The sequence below is a fragment of the Salmo trutta genome, chromosome 27 (assembly GCF_901001165.1).
Source record: "Salmo trutta chromosome 27, fSalTru1.1, whole genome shotgun sequence".
Lineage (NCBI taxonomy): Eukaryota > Metazoa > Chordata > Actinopteri > Salmoniformes > Salmonidae > Salmo > Salmo trutta.
In genome coordinates, this window is record NC_042983.1 from 25,855,224 (window position 1) to 25,872,553 (window position 17,330).

The 17,330-nt window shown below is 45.2% G+C and overlaps 1 protein-coding gene across 3 annotated transcripts in view; it reads left to right on the top strand.

Moving 5' to 3' along the window:
• The window catches only part of cacna1ba (calcium channel, voltage-dependent, N type, alpha 1B subunit, a), a 173,609-nt gene that overhangs the window by 93,684 nt on the left and 62,595 nt on the right, over positions 1–17,330 (top strand). For 2 of the 3 annotated variants that reach the window (XM_029717476.1, XM_029717477.1), the window contains exons 1-4: positions 10,659–10,743; positions 10,966–11,078; positions 11,205–11,317; positions 11,441–11,572. In XM_029717476.1, the coding sequence (XP_029573336.1) occupies positions 11,007–11,078; positions 11,205–11,317; positions 11,441–11,572 (317 nt within the window). In that variant the 5' untranslated portion in view covers positions 10,659–10,743; positions 10,966–11,006. Of the gene's footprint in view, positions 1–7,786; positions 7,903–8,236; positions 8,327–9,053; positions 9,138–10,524; positions 10,744–10,965; positions 11,079–11,204; positions 11,318–11,440; positions 11,573–17,330 lie in introns of those variants that run through there. The other variant, XM_029717478.1, reaches the window with a different exon arrangement.

The window sequence follows — 17,330 nt, forward strand, 5'->3', positions numbered from 1 at the left end:
GGAAACACTTATCTCCCTCACTAGCTTTAAGCACCAGCTGTCAGAGCAGCTTACAGATTACTGCACCTGTACATAGCCCATCTATAATTTAGCCCAAACAACTACCGCTTCACCTACTGTATTTATTTATTTATTTTGCTCCTTTGCACCCCATTATTTATATTTCTACTTTGCACTTTCTTCCACTGCAAATCTACCATTCCAGTGTTTTACTTGCTATATTGTATGTACTTCGCCACCATGGCCTTTTTTGCCTTTACCTCCCTTATCTCACCTCATTTGCACACATTGTATATAGACTTATTTTTCTACTGTATTATTGACTATGTTTGTTTTACTCCATGTGTAACTCTGTGTTGTTGTATGTGTCAAACTGCTTTGCTTTATCTTGGCCAGGTTGCAATTGTAAATGAGAACTTGTTCTCAACTTGCCTACCTGGTTAAATAAAGGTGAAATCAAAAAATTTAAAGTTACAAGTATGAAACTTAGAACAGCAAACAGTGAACTAATATGAAACATAGTAAATAACTACTTTGGAATTATATAACATTGAAATTACTTGTTACAATGGCCTGTGTAAACTAAATCCAAAGCACAAAAAGCAGACAATTTATAAAAAACGAAATACATATAGTAAATTAGCTATATAAAGTCATGAAAATAATTTACTTGCAGATCTAAAAGTGGATCCAATCCTTCTAGAAAGCAATCTTCGTCGTCCGAGTCAAAATTCTCGTTGTCCAAATCGCTCCCCTGATCCGTGTCCGACTCCAGTATTTTATTCAAAGTTTCTATGTCGGTATACTTATTCATAGCTGCCTTCTTTTTAGGTTCCTGTTCGATATTCTAAGTTTTACCTTTTTTTCACCCTTAAGAAACTATCTTTTATGCTAAAGAAATTAAATTAAATCGTGCTCGGTGCGTCTGGTCTCAGAGTCCGGTAGTAATAGTTTGCAGAATGCATAAAAGGTTCAAGGCCTTGCTTTGTCCCACCCAAGTCAACTGCATATCCCTGGAAAGCTTATCTTGTTTGCTACAAGACGGTCAAGGTGCCATAGTAGCCAATCCCCTGTGTAATGGATGCCTACAGCGAGTAAGCAGGTATCGTCATATTTTTTATGCTCAAAGACTCCTTGGATATTCGATGTTGCCATTAAGTCATACATCATCAGATAACATCGGCAATAGGCGATATTCGTTCTTACCAACATAGGGATTCATTTGATACCCCTCATGTAGCTATAGCTTAAACACAGACCAAATGGAAGCTTATCTTGTAAGATGTTTGGTGAAAACGCTGTGTAAAATAAACATTTTGACTCTCGGGTCTGAGGATCAATAACGGTAGGTCCCAGGCAGACAAATAAGACATCCTCATGATCTGTGGAGTCCCGGCTTTTGGTGTGTATCAATGTATTCCGTGTTTATTTTGTTTATGTTTCACAATGCTAAACGGAATGTAGGTAGCAGACATCTTGAAATAAGGTCATCAGCTCAGCCTGCCCTTATAAGTTCGTATGTGTCACAGGATCCAACGAAAGTGGCGCCCCTCCTCGGTCGGGCGGCGCTCGGCGGTCGTCGTCGCCGGCCTATTAGCTGCCACCGATCGATGTTTCTGTGTCGTTTAGTTTTGTCTGTCTGTTCCGTACCTGTTTTGTGTATGTCATTAGTGGGGGATTATTTAATGTGTGTTTTCAGTTGGGATTTTGTGCGGGATTGTTGATTGTCCACATTGTGTTTTCCGACAGTTTTGTCTAGGATTTACCGGGCTGCGCTCCTTGCTTTTTGTGCCGTGGAATATATATTTTGTGTTTATGGGAAAGTGTTTCTCCCAGGCGAACTTTGTATAGCGCCCTGTGCTTTTCGGCGTTTGTGTGTGTCGGTTTATTAAAAGACACTCACCTCCAGCACCTCTGTCTCCTGCATCTGATTCTGCCTCTACGCCAGTCCAAATCAGACGTGACAGTATGCCCATGTATGGTAGTAATTCACACCAAATATTTTAAAGCACCGATCAATAGCCAAGATACTCAGCCTACCGCAGACACCCTGCTTTTGCAAATAGGGGTTACCGTTCTCATACCATAATGAATTGAATAAAACAAATCCAATAGGCTCCCCAAATATGGGGCCTTAACATTTGAGGTTTTAAATGAACTTTATTCCTCATCAATCTACACACAATACCCAATAATGACAAAGTGAAAACAGGTTTTTAGAAATTGTTGCAAATTTAAAAAAACGTAAAAACAGAAATACCTTATTTACATAAGTATTCAGACCTTTTGCTATGAGACTCGAAATTGAGCTCAGGTGCATCCTGTTTCCATTGATCAACCTTGAGCTGTTTCTACAACTTGTTTGGAGTCCACCTGTGGTAAATTAAATTGATTGGACATGATTTGGAAAGGCAAACACCTGTCTATATAAGTTCCCACAGTTGACAGTGCATGTCAAAGCAACAACCAAGCCATGAGGTCAAAGGAATTGTCCGTAGAGCTCTGAGACAGGATTGTGTCGAGGCACAGGTCTGGGGAAGTGTACCAAAAAATGTCAGCCGTGTTTACTGTGGTCAGGAGGGATGAAGGTCACTGATGCACTGTGACAGGGCTGTGTCACATTCTAAAGGCCACTGTCTGTCCTGCAGGGGGCCGGGGCCAGGGCTGCAGCCACACACAGGGGTTAGAAGCCACAGCCCCAGGAGCAGCAGGCAAAGACAGCAGGCGGGGGCAGCAAGGCTCATCTTTTATCTCATCACCCCTCCTAATATCCCCCGCCTTCCTGCCCAATCACCTCATCAGGTTACTCTGTGAGGGCTTTCATTAGAACAAAGGGAGTGCCACAGACAGCCCAGCCCCCCCCCCCCTCTCTTCTCAATTCAATTCAAGGGCTTTATTGGCATGGGGAACATATGTTAATATTGCCAAAGCAAGTGAAGTAGATAATAAACTAAAGTGAAATACACAATAGAAATGTACAGCTTCTCTCTCTCCCTTATGTTTTCCTCCTCCCTCTTCTCCTCTGTGTGGAGTAGAAGGTCAGGTTTTTCAGATCCTTCCCAGCAGGGTAATGTCTGTCTGTCAGTCAGGTGGAGGCCCATGCTGTGTCCTGTTGCTCCACAACTCACAGCTGTACAGCTGTAAATCAATATTCACATACTGTACCTCTTGGTCTGAACCTTGACTTCTGACTCATGTTCTTGTTGCTTATATTGTGTGTGATATGTAGGCTACAGTTTCTTTAGATTTTCCAGGTCCTTTATTATTATACTGTAGCTTTAGCTTAAAACAGTTTCACATTTTCAGGCATAGTATCCCAGCTCTGAGCAGTTTTAATTTTGTGTGTTGTGGTGGCTAATTTCTGCATTACCAAATGAGGAGAGTTACAAACTTCACACACCAGTCAGAGTTATACTTAAACTACATCTTTAATAATTAAGAGCTTTGTATTAGCAATGACTTTCAATGATGCGCTATCTCTAATGAACCATTGAAAGTGACAACACAAAAGTACAAAGATCTTTTATAGCCAAGATACACCCCTCTCAACTTACATGACGAACAACAGATACATAGAATGGTCACAAGGTTAAGATTTGTATGAAAGATATCTATAAAACATAGCAGACAGCAACTGCTGTGTCAACAGTTTTCATTGTATAGACCAGTGTCTGGTCCTCCTACCCCAAACTGGAACCGTCTCTCCCTGGTACGGTATAGAACAGAACCATTAGCTCATGTTCTCTGGAATGCTCTTTAGGTTTTATTACCCAAAGACATCGTAAATCTCCTCCGTCAGTGTTATCTCATAGAGGCCCACCCTCAGTAGAGTTAACACACGCAATAGTTAGCAGAATACTCTATTATGTCGAATAAAACAATGTCACGAGAATTTTCATCCCAATGTTATTAACTCAAAACTCACTATATGCTTTGACCAATTCCCCGGGGGTTGTAAGGCCCTGGTTAATTGAAGAATTCGACAAAGTCCCAGAAGTCTGCAAAAGGTTAGTTCTTTATTCAGAGAGCTCTGCCTTTCATACAAACACATAGGCTTTGTATACCTTATATTTGGTCATACCATATGTCATACCCCTTACAAATGCCCCTCTTCTTTAACACTGTCAATGCTTATTTACAAGTCTTCTCCAACACATACATTGCTTATCATATCCTGCCCCATGTTCCATAATCTACTGCAAGCCTAAAGGTTTCTCCCCTCCCTGGGTGGGGAAACCTACTTCCTGTTATCAGTTTCACAGTGGTCACAAGTTGTCTGCCACAAGCTGTCTGTTAACAGTTACTCTTTTCCTTAAATGTCTCCCTTATATTGCTAAATAGCAAAGTCTTAACTTGTTAACTTGTCCTATGCACACACATTAGGGAATTAATCTTATAATCACCCAGTTATACATTTTCAGGGTGGAATCGTTTAGTCATAACCTTAAACCTATACATTCCATTATCAAACAACCATTATAATACAATACAAGCATTTTACATAATCTTTCAATTTTCCACGACAGTGTGTGCCCAGCTCTGAGCAGTTTGATTGTGTGCGCGCTGCGTGCTGCTTGCAAAATGTGTCTATGAGTGATTGTTTGTTGTGTGTGTTTTACTCTGCAGTCTCTCTGCATTCGGTGAGCCTGTGTGTACTGTACAGGCTGAGTGAGAGAGTGTGTAGCTGGGATTGCCTGTATGTCTAGCTAATCTGTTTGTTTATAAGAGAAATAAAGAGAAAAATATGAGAGAGAGAGAGAAAGACGCGAGAGAGAAAGATGAGAGAGAGAGAAAGATGAGAGAGAGAGAGTCTGCGCTCAGTGCTGGTGTGAGGCTTGCTGAGGAGTGTTTTGACTCACTCCCCCGCCTGAGGGACTGCTGTGGAGCTTGCACCACCCCCTCACAGCCCTCCCAAACACACACACACACACACACACATAGCTACAGCCACACATGCACGCAAGCACACACACAGCCACTGCAATGCAGGAAGGAGCTTCCCTCAGACCTGCGAGGGAGAGACACCAATCACTGCTTGGCTCTCATCGAGTGAGCTGTGAAACTGGACCGTTCAGGGAGGGGATCCCTCATTTCTCTCCATCTGCCTCTCTCTCTCTCTCTCTTTTTTTGCTCTGTCTGTCTCTGTATATCTCAATCAATCAATCAAATGTATTTATAAAGCCCTTCTTACATCAGCTAATGTCACAAAGTGCTGTACAGAAACCCAGCCTAAAATCTCTCTCTCTTTCTCTGTCAATTCAATTCAATTCAAAGGGCTTTATTGGCATGGGATTCATATGTTTACATTGCCAAAACATGTGAAATAGATAAACAAAAGTGAAATAAATAATCAAAAATGAAGAGTAAACATTACACTCACAAAAGTTTCAGATGAATAGAGACATTTAAAGTGTCATATTATGGCTATGTACAGTGTTATAACGATGTGCAAATAGTTGAAGTACAAAAGGGAAAATAAATAAACATTAATATGGGTTGTATTTACAATGGTGTTTGTTCTTCACTGGTTGAACTTTTCTTGTGGCAACAGGTCACACATCTTGCTGCTGTGATGGCACACTGTGGAATTTCACCCAATAGATATGGGAGTTTATCAAAATTGGATTTGTTTTCAAATTCTTTGGGGGTCTGTGTAATCTGAGGGAAACGTGTGTCTCTAATATGGTCATACATTTTGGCAAGAGGTTAGGAAATGCAGCTCAGTTTCCACCTCATTTTGTGGGCAGTGTGGAAAGCCCGTCTTCTCTTGAGAGCCAGGTCTGCCTATGGCGGCCTCTCTCAATAGCAAGGCTATGCTCACTGAGTCTGTCCATAGTTAAATCTTTCCTTAATTTGGGGTCAGTCACAGTGGCCAGGTATTCTGCCACTGTGTACTCTCTATTTATGGCCAAATAGCATTCTAGTTTGCTCTGTTTTTTGGTAAAATCTTTTCAATGTGTCAAGTAATTCTATTTTTGTTTTCTCATGATTTGGTTGGGTATAATTGTGGTACTGCCCTGGGGCTCTGTGGGGTCTATGTTTGTGAACAGAGCCCCAGGACCAGCTTGATTAGTGAACTCTTCTCCAGGTTAATCTCACTGTAGGTAATGGCTTTGTTATGGAAGGTTTGGGAATTACTTCCTTTTAGGTGGTTGTAGAATTTCTCTTTTCTGGATTTGGATAATTAGCGGGTATCGGCCTAATTCTGCTCTACATGCATTATTTGGTGTTTTATTTTGTATACCGGGATGTTTTTGCAGTCTCAATTTAGTGTTTATTCCATTTTGTGAATTCTTGGTTGGTGAGTGGACCCCAGACCTCACAACCATAAAGGGCAATGGGTTCTATAACTGATTCAAGTATTTTTAGGCAGATCCTAATTGGGATGTCGAATTGGTCCTGATGTTTAGGCCGAGGTTGGTATAGTTTTTTGTGTGTTCTAGGGCAACGGTGTCTAGATGGTATTTGTGGACCTTTCTCCCTATCTCTCTCTCTCTTTCTCCCCATCTCTGTCTCTCTTTCTCCCTATCTCTCTCTGTCTCTCTTTCTCCATATCTCTCTCTCTCTCCCTGTCTCTCTCTCTCTCTTTCCCCCTGTCTCTCTCTCTCTCTCTGTCTCACTACTCTCTCTCTCTCTCTCTCTCTCTCTCTCTGTGTGTGTGTCTCTGTCCTCCTCCCTCCCCTCCCCTCCCCTCCCCTCCCATCCCTCCATCCCTCTCGTTAACAGGTCTTAAGCAGCTAGTACTACACACAGAGAAGTTGTGGGTGGAAGGAGGAAGATAAATAAAAGCATGTCCTCAACCTCCGCTACTCAATCCAGGGAGATGGCAACAGTGATGTTCTGTTTGTGGCTTCACAGTGCAGGTTAATGAGTGAGACCTCCCCCTCTTTGTCTTGGTAATCCAACCTTTACCCAATCAGCAGTAGGCCTATTTATTCCCTGGATACACCTGTATAATAATAATTTAAATGGGCTAGATAACAAATTGTGGGTCTGTGGTTACACAAACCACCACATGCTCCTTTCAGCTTTTTTTTCATTGACTGTTTTATGGTGTGAGTGCATTCGGAACAAGCAATGATGAAAATGAATGACGCTCATTTGATTTCCAAAGTGTAATTGCATGCATTGTGTAGAGCAGTGTTTTCCAACCCTGGTCCTCCAGTACCCCCAACCGTACACATTTTTATTGTAACCCTGGACAAGCACACCTGATTCAACTTCTCAACTAATCATTAAGACCTCAATGTGGGTGTGTTTGTCAAGGGCTACAACGAAACGGTATACTGTTGGGGTACTCGAGGACCAGGGGTTGGGAAATACTGGTGTAGAGTGCAGTTACAGTATATGGTCCTTTACTGTACAGTGTAGGACACTTTATCTTTCAGCTAATGATCTGTGGGCCTGTGTCGGGTAAATGTTTGTTTATTAAATAGGTTTGACTATTTGTCTTTCTGCAAGGGCAACTGGGTTGCTTGTTGTTCCAAGATATCAGATTGTGTCAGAAATAGATTTGCTTCATGGTGTAACCACAGAGATCTGATGTTTTCACACACCCCTCACTTTATTGCCAATATGGACTCGCAAAATCATGCTTTTTTCATTTTTTAATGTAGAGGAAGCAAAGACTAGAAGTGTCTCTCCAAAACGTTTCACCCACAGCCAGTTCCACAGTTGGGAGGCAGAAAGCTGTCAGCAGATGAGTGCTCCAGGCTCTGACCTGTAGCTACAACTGTGTGTGTTGCTCCCAGGCTTGTCCGATACGTGTGTGTGTTTGTCCCCGCAGGGAGTTTGCCAAGGAGCGTGAGCGTGTGGAGAAGAGGCAGGAGTTTCTGAAGCTTCGCAGGCAGCAGCAGATCGAGAGGGAGCTGACTGGATACCTGGAATGGATATGCAAGGCAGGTCAGACTGCCCTCTACTCCTTCTCACTTATACTTTTAAAACTTTAACTTTACTTTAATACTTAAGTTTACTTAAATACTGCTCAAGATTTTGTTCAAGGGTTAGTTACAGGCAAATGTGAGTTGATACTATATGCAGTAATCTACCACACATTTTCTTATATCTAGCAATATGACCTAGAAATATACAGTATATTACTTTATGCTGACATAGCATTAGTCCTAGGGTTTTATGATATCTAATATTAAGTATGCTGATGGTTTGGAAATCTATGTGTGCGTGCGTGCCTGCGTGCGTGTTCATGTTATGGTGTGTGGCTATGTATTTGTTTCAGAGGAGGTGATGTTGGCAGAGGAGGACAAGCATGCTGAAGAGAAGTCTCCTCTGGATGGAGCGTGGTACAAGAGGAAACACAACAACCCAGGTGAAGGGTGTACTCGGGCCCTGAGTTAGGCTGCTCAGACCGCCTGATCTGATCAGGGAAAACTCAGGACCTTGGGGATGAGATTTGTCTGTGTTGTCTCCCTGTGTCTGCCGAGGACTGTCTTCCCAGGCTCCTCTCTGGCTGTGGCTATGTCAGGCTTTGGGCTGATGCCACCCACCCTCTCTGATCTAGATATTGTGCTGCTGCTTGTTAGCCCAGCACAGAATTAATCACAGCCCGACGAGTGTGAACCCACAGTAATTATGGGTGTTGGGGCAACATGTAAATTGGATTAGAACAGGAGAGAGGTGCACAGTGCTACAGTTCAGAGAGAGCCTGCCTGGGAGAGTGTGTGTGAGGGGGCTGTGTTGCCAGTCAAGTTGGAATGGTCTATTGCGCCAACAAGACCTAAGAGGCCTCTCATGAGATGCTGTTTCACAAGCTGTCATAAATGTGAATGGTTCAAGTTGTGGGCTGCTTTTTTGAATGTAAGTCAGTTACCTGATGGAAGTACTGTATTAATCCTGTAGAGTCTAAGCCCTGTCTAAGCAGCCCATGCAAAAAACAGATATCTCTAGCTTAAACAGATGGATTTTGATGGGAATGTTTGTATTACAATTTCCACTGGGGCGTGGAAATTGTAGGCTAAGGGTTTTAATTCTCTGAGAGCCGATGTCATACCCATCAGTACTGCTAACCCTACAGTATTGTTTGAATGTGTGTTCAGTGTTAAAAAGAGCCAAGAAGAGCAAGAATGACCTGATCAACGCTGAGGAGGGCGAAGACCACTTCACTGACGTCTCATCTGTTGGTAAGGCCCGTGACCTCTGACCTCTCAACCAACCTGTTAGCTTTCACACTGCTCACTGCTGTATACTGATCTACCTATGTACTGGCTGTCTCATGTCTCTAATGTCAGTCTCAACTGCAAGTCTGGAACAATCTTTTTTCAAACTGTCCTTCGATTGAATAATGGTGCATATTAAATAATTTTGTATTTTTAGCAGTTTGTCTTTTCAGCGGTATTGGGCCAATTGCCTACAATATGTATCAATTTGGGTTGAATACTAGCCTTTATAACTAAATAAGTAACTACACTTCCTATTATTCCCATTATGTGACATAATGACTCTTGGTTTTGTCTATTCTGATAGACAAGTGACCTTTAAGAAAGACTAATGACAGAAGCATCGCAATAGACTCTTATTAAAAAATAATAAAGTCATCTCCAACTGCTCTCTCCTTCTTGGCGGTTGGTTGCTACCTACTATGTGTTTGAACTCCTAAGTGATTATTAATACTCCTCAATTAGATCAGCATCACTGCACAGTAATTAAAGGGAAATGATGTGTTTTGGCTCAGTATTAGAATCCCATAAAAATAGAAATGACAGGGAGAAGGAGAGGGAGATGGAGGGAGAGAGTGAAAAAGAGAAAGGAAAAGGGCAAGCCTAACTTGGTACTTAGTTTATGATGCTTCACACAGAGTAAAATTTGGAGATGAAAATAGCCCAGGAAATTATGATTCTCCCTCTTCTCCTGGGCCACTAACAAGATGCTAATGAAACCATTTTTCACCTTTCTTTTTTTGGTCCAGCCCCACTAATTTAAGTTACAGAGGGTTTATTATGGCACAGGGGCTGGGAGATGTCGGAGAAAGGAGGAGGGCAGTGCACAGAGTTCTTTATGGATGCCATGAACTAGCCAGGAGGACACTGAGAAGGATACTGTCCATCTGAACAATATTAAAGAGAAATGTAAAGAACAATCTGCAATTGGTCATATTATAAATGACCTCTAATTTACATAGAAGTTGCTGTATTTGGCATGCTATGTTGTGTTTTGTTTTAGCCATAGTGCAGATCTGGAGTTTATTAGCTGTCATTTTGTTATTTTTCCTCTCATTGTGTCTAACAATGTTTGGAGGCTGTCCCCACCAAGTGAAAACCTTCAGGTCATCAAGTTACATTAAAATGATTTTAATGAGAAATACAGTATTGATGATTGTGTGACTATATGTCCAGTGTGTGTGTGCTGTTCCCCCCACTGCTCCCCCAGGGTCTCCGTTTACCCGGGCTACTCCCCCAGGGTCTCCGTTCACCCGGGCTGCTCCCCCAGGGTCTCCGTTCACCCGGGCTACTCCCCCAGGGTCTCCGTTCACCCGGGCTACTCCCCCAGGGTCTCCGTTCACCCGGGCTACTCCCCCAGGGTCTCCGTTCACCCGGGCCAGCCTGAAGAGCAGCAAGAACGACAGTGCTTCCTACTTCCGGAGGAAAGAGAAGCGGCTCCGCTTCACCATCAGACGCCTGGTCAAGGCCCAGAGCTTCTATTGGACAGTCCTGTGTTTGGTGGGCCTCAACACACTGTGTGTGGCCATCGTCCATTATGACCAGCCTGAGTGGCTCACCTATGCGCTGTGTAAGTCCTGCCCAATGCCCCGCCTGCATGGGAGGGAATACTGTACATTATCATTGATTTCCCCATCAACACCAACCAAACCTGTCATTCTATTTATTTGTTGTTTGTACAATGCAATCTATAGTGTATTAGTCGTATTTAATCAGTGCCTTCACTTCAGACATCAGGGTGAAGACATATTTGACTCTAAATTTATCTGTGTGTTTTACCTCTCCCCGGCAGATTTGGCAGAGTTTGTATTCCTGGGCTTGTTTCTGACTGAGATGTCCATGAAAATGTATGGACTAGGACCTAGGAACTACTTCCATTCCTCTTTCAATTGTTTTGATTTTGGAGTGAGTGAAACTAAAATTCAATCAAACCGGCGCTGCTGAAAACTGTATTGTAGAGAATTACATTACACTGCATTGCATTAAGGAGAACCACATTTTAAGTAGTAATTCAATATACTCTCCTTCCAGGTGATTATAGGCAGTATTTTTGAGGTGATCTGGGCAGTTGTGAAACCTGGGGCCTCCTACGGCATCAGCGTCCTGCGAGCTCTCCGTCTGCTCAGGATTTTCAAAGTCACCAAGTGAGTGATCTGTTACGCTGTCATCCAAAACATGACATGATAACTTTACATGACACAATCTTATACATGTAGCGCTATCCTCTCCTTATTCACCCTCTTCGTCCTTATCCTGTGTCCCTGAAGGTACTGGAACTCTCTGAGGAACCTGGTGGTCTCTTTACTCAACTCCATGAAGTCCATTATCAGCCTGCTCTTCCTCCTCTTCCTCTTCATCGTGGTGTTCGCCCTACTGGGCATGCAGCTCTTTGGGGGAATGTGAGTCAACCTCCAGTGCCTCTCATAGTATTGAATTGAATTGAATTGATTTGGGTAACAGACACATACAACAAAATTTACAATATGGACCCAGAGGATATCACTTAAAAGTGTTAATTAAAACGCTTGTTTCCAAAGTGGTCATCGATGGTAAAAAGGTCCTGTCCAGAACACGCACTGTACTGTAATACCCATTAGCCAGTTGTATTATTGTTAGCATTATCATTTAGCTTGTAATGTAATATAGATGCAAGTTGTTTTTACTACATTACATTGTTGCTCTAGTACAGGTATTCCCAAACTGGTATTCCCAAACTGGTATTCCCAAACTGGGGTACCCCCAGGGGTACGCGCAATGCTGTCGGGGGTACACCAAATAAAAAAATGTGACTCACATAAAATATATATATGTGTATATATTTTATATATATATATATATATATATATATATATATATATAAAATCTTCACATTTTCATACAGTCCATTTATGTTATCCAATGGGGCCATTCATTTGCGTGAGGTTATTTTCTCGCCTGAGTAGCCTCGTTTCACTGCCAAAAAATAAAATTAAACCATCTAGTGTTCAGCGAAATAAGATCACAATATCAAATACAGTTTGTCAAATAATTAACATCCAATCACATTAACCGTTACTCTCTCGTGGGAATTACACTAACGGTCCTTATGTAGCTGCTGCTCATTCTATTTGCTTGAAAATTGATAAATTATTTTAAAAAGTAGGGCCCGCGTCCATAGAGACACATACCAGCTCTACTGGTAGTACTGCTACTACCGGCAGTACTGCACCTGTCAACGACACAAGTTGTTCTGCTTCCACGAGCACATCCAATGCTAGTATCAGTAATTTTACATTTGTTGTTAGCCAAGCTAGAATGGACACTGACAGTTGTGAATCTGATGCAGCCGAAGAGCTACTGCCCTCTTACCCGGGAAAGCACCGAACAACAGACAGAGACGTTGGACCATCGAAGAGGCGCCGGAGAAGATGGCAGATGATTTACGTGCCTCCAGCCAATTGTGTTTTTTTGTTCGCTTATTTGCGTTGTATGTAACTTTTTTTTTCTTATTTTGTACATAAGGTTGCCACTACTGTCTCTTATGACCGAAAATATCTTCTAGACATCAGAACTGCGATTACTCACCAGTAAGACTAGCAGAATCCTCTTTTTCCTTTCCCGACTCTGACGAGCCCTACGCGAAGGATACGCTGCTTCCTCAGGAACAGGCGCCGATCCCCGTGATCTGCATGAAGAGGAGGCAGAGAAAGAGGGCCGAAGGTCCGGCTGTCACGCCCTGACCAGGTGAACTCTGCTATTTTGGTCAGGGTGTGGCATTTCTATGGTTTATTTTCTATGTTTTGGTTATAGCCTTTCTTTGTGTTTTATTTCTATGTTGGGCTCGGGGGTGATTTCCCAATCAGACAGCTGTCGCTTGTTATGTCTGATTGGGAATCACATTTAAGTTCCTTTTCCCCCACGATGTTTGTGGGTTGTTGCCTCTTTTGTTTGAGCAAGTTAACGTTTCGTCTATTCTTTGTCTGTTTTGGTAACGTGTTTATTTGTGTCTAAATAAACATGTGTTCGCTCCCAGCTGCGTTTTGGTCCGCTTCCTTATCACCCGACGACGAGCGTTACAGAACAACCCACCAAACCAGGACCAAGCAGCGGGAGGAAAAGGAGCGCGAGAGATGGGCTCGCGAGGGGAAGGAGTTCTGGACCTGGGAGGAGATCATGTCGGGGAAAGGACCCTGGCGGAAGGATTCCCAGGTCGAGGAGGAAAAGCCAGCCGGTAGACGGAGTCGCAGGCGGCGGTCGAGGAGGCCCGGAAAACACCCCCAAGAAAAATTTTTGGGGGGGCTAATGGGGTGGTCCGGAAGGGCAGATGAAGAGCCCAGACCACTGCTCTCGTGGGGGATGACGGCGGAGGAAGAGACGGAGATGAGGCGGTTGATTGAGGACCTGCAGAGGGAAGATCTGGAGGAGGAGCCATGGTATGCGGAGTTGCGCGCTGTGTCGCCAGTGCGCCCGCACAGCCCGGTGCGTCCGGTGGACATGCCCAGCACATGCCGTGCCAGGATGGGCATCCAGCCAGGACGAGTGGCTAAACCGGCTCCACGCTTCAGGTCACCAGTGCGTGTTCACAGTCCTGTCTGGCCCGTTCCTGTTCCCCGCACCAAGCCCACGGTGCGTGTCCACAGTCCTGCCCGGCCCGTCCCTGCTCCCCGCACCAAGCCATGGTATGCGGAGTTGCGCGCTGTGTCGCCAGTGCGCCCGCACAGCCCGGTGCGTCCGGTGGACATGCCCAGCACATGCCGTGCTAGGATGGACATCCAGCCAGGACGAGTGGCTAAACCGGCTCCACGCTTCAGGTCACCAGTACGTGTTCACAGTCCTGTCTGGCCCGTCCCTGCTCCCCGCACCAGGTTAGTGGTGCGTGTCCCCAGTCCTGTCCGGCCCGTCCCTGCTCCCCGCACCAGGTTAGTGGTGCGTGTCCCCAGTCCGGCCCGGCCCGTCCCTGCTCCCCGCACCAGGTTAGTGGTGCGTGTCCCCAGTCCAGTCCGGCCCGTCCCTGCTCCCCGCACCAGGCCAGTGGTGCGTGTCCCCAGTCCAGTCCGGCCCGTCCCGGCTCCCCGCACCAGGTTAGTGGTGCGTGTCCCCAGTCCTGTCCGGCCCATTCCTGCTCCCCGCACCAAGCCAGTGGTGCGTGTCCCCAGTCCAGTCCGGCCCGTCCCTGCTCCCCGCACCAAGCCAGTGGTGCGTGTTCCCAGTCCAGTCCGGCCCGTCCCTGCTCCCCGCACCAAGCCAGTGGTGCGTGTCCCCAGTCCAGTCCGGCCCGTCCCTGCTCCCCGCACCAAGCCAGTGGTGCGTGTCCCCAGTCCAGTCCGGCCCGCCCCTGCTCCCCGCACCAGGTTAGTGGTGCGTGTCCCCAGTCCTGTCCGGCCCATTCCTGTTCCCCGCACTAGGCCCACGGCGCGTGTCCACAGTCCGGCACGGCCTGTGTCCGGTCCACCGGTGACCAGTCCTGTTCCGGTCGGCGGCTCCGCTCCGGAGCCTGAGCATGCCGCTCCACCGTGGTCCAGTCCGGGCCAGAGGGGTAGGGCTAGGGTGGAGGCAGGGGGAGAAACACGCCCGGGGCCAGAGCCTCCACCGAGGGTGAGGCGCCCACCCGGGTCCCCCCCTAATAGACTTTAGGTTGGTGCGCCGGGAGTACGCACCGTTGGAGGGGGGGTACTGTCACGCCCTGACCAGGTGAACTCTACTATTTTGGTCAGGGTGTGGCATTTCTATGATTTATTTTCTATGTTTTGGTTATAGCCTTTCTTTGTGTTTTATTTCTATGTTGGGCTCGGGGGTGATTTCCCAATCAGACAGCTGTCGCTTGTTATGTCTGATTGGGAATCACATTTAAGTTCCTTTTCCCCCACGATGTTTGTGGGTTGTTGCCTCTTTTGTTTGAGCAAGTTAACGTTTCGTCTATTCTTTGTCTGTTTTGGTAACGTGTTTATTTGTGTCTAAATAAACATGTGTTCGCTCCCAGCTGCGTTTTGGTCCGCTTCCTTATCACCCAACGACGAGCGTTACACCGGCTGCCTTCTGAGCATTTGCAGGCGATCGAATAAACACCCACTTCCCTCCATTCTGCTAGCAAACGTGCAATCTTTGGACAATAAAATCGACTAGTTACCTGGAAGATTAAACTACCAACAGGACATTAAAAAATGTAACATCTTATGCTTCACGGAGTCGTGGCTGAACGACGACAACATCAACATACAGCTGGCAGGTTATACGAAGTACCAGCAGGATAGAACAGTGGCGTCTGGTAGGACAAAGGGCGGTGGTCTATGTATTTTTGTAAACAACAGCTGGTGCACGATATCTAAGGAAGTCTCGAGCTATTGCTCGCCTGAGGTAGAGTATCTCATGATAAGCTGTAGACCACACAACCTACCGAGAGTTTACATACCACCACAGTCAGAGGCTGGCACTAAGACAGCATTGAATGAGCTGTATTCCGCCATAAGCAAACAAGAAAATGCTCACCCAGAGGCGGCGCTCCTAGTTGCTGGTGACTTTAATGCAGGGAAAGTTAAATCTGTTTTACCATATTTCTATCACCATGTTAAATGTGCAACCAGAGGAAAAATAACTCTGGATCACCTATACTCCACACACAGAGACGCATACAAAGCTCTCCCTCGCCCTCCATTTGGCAAATCTGACCATAATTCTATCCTCCTGATTCCTGCTTACAACAAAAATTTAAGCAGGAAGCACCAGTGACTAGATCAATAAAAAGTGGTCAGATGAAGGAAATGCTAAGCTACAGAACTGTTTTGCTAGCACAGACTGGAATATGTTCCGGGATTACTCCGATGGCATTGAGGAGTACACCACATCAGTCATTGGCTTCATCAATAAGTGTATCGAAGACGTCGTCCCCACAGTGACTGTACGTACATACCCCAACCAGAAGCCATGGAATACAGGCAGCATCCACACTGAGCTAAAGGCTAGAGCTGCTGCTTTCAAGGAGCGGGACTCTAACCCGGAAGCTTATAAGAAATCCCGCTATGTCCTCCGACGAACCATCAAACAGGCAAAGCATCAATACAGGACTAAGATCGAATCGTACAACACCGGCTCTGACGCTCGTCGGATGTGGCAGGGCTTGCAAACCATTACAGACTACAAGGGGAAGCACAGTCGAGAGCTGCCCAGTGACACGAGCCTACCAGACGAGCTAAACTACTTCTATGCTCGCTTCGAGGCAAACAACACTGAAACATGCATGAGAGCACCAGTTGTTCCGGAAGAGTGTGTGATCTCGCTCTCCACAGCCGATGTGAGTAAGACCTTTAAACAGATCAACATTCACAAGGCCGCAGGGCCAGATGGATTACCAGGACGTGTACTGTAAGCATACGCTGACCAACTGGCAAGTGTCTTCACTGAAAGCAGACCACCATAGTCCCTGTGCCCAAGAACATTAAGGTAACCTGCCTAAACGACTACCGACCCGTAGCACACACTTCTGTAGCCATGAAGTGCCTTGAAAGACTGGTCATGGCTCACATCAACACCATCATCACAGAAACCCTAGACCCACCCGAATTTGCATACCGCCCCAACAGATCCACAGATGATGCAATCTCCATTGCACTCCACAGTGCCCTTTCCCACCTGGACAAAAGGAACACCTATGTGAGAATGCTGTTAATTGACTACAGCTCAGCGTTCAACAGCTCAAAGCTCATCAATAAGCTAAGGACTCTGGGACTAAACACCTCCCTCTGCAACTGGATCCTGGACTTCCTGTTCACTCATTACTGCACAACTCCAACACCATCATTAAATTTGCCGATGACACAACAGTGGTAGGCCTTTGTTAAAGCAAGGCCCCTGAAATCTCGTGTATTTTCTGCGCTATGCAATGATATGGGCAGCGACCATATAACGCTTTTACAACAGACAGAAATGCGCTTGTTAACAAGGGGAAAAGTATTGACACATTTTTTTTAATTGAGAGACGAGCTTAAAGTTTTCTTTACTGACCAAAATGTTCACTTGTCTGACCGCTTGCATGATGACGAGTTTCTCACACGACTGGCCTATATGGGTGATGTTTTTGCTCGCCGGAATGATCTGAATCTAGGATTACTGGGACTCTCCGCAACTATATTAAATGTGCAGGACAAAATTGAGGTTATGATTAAGAAGTTGGAGCTCTTCTCT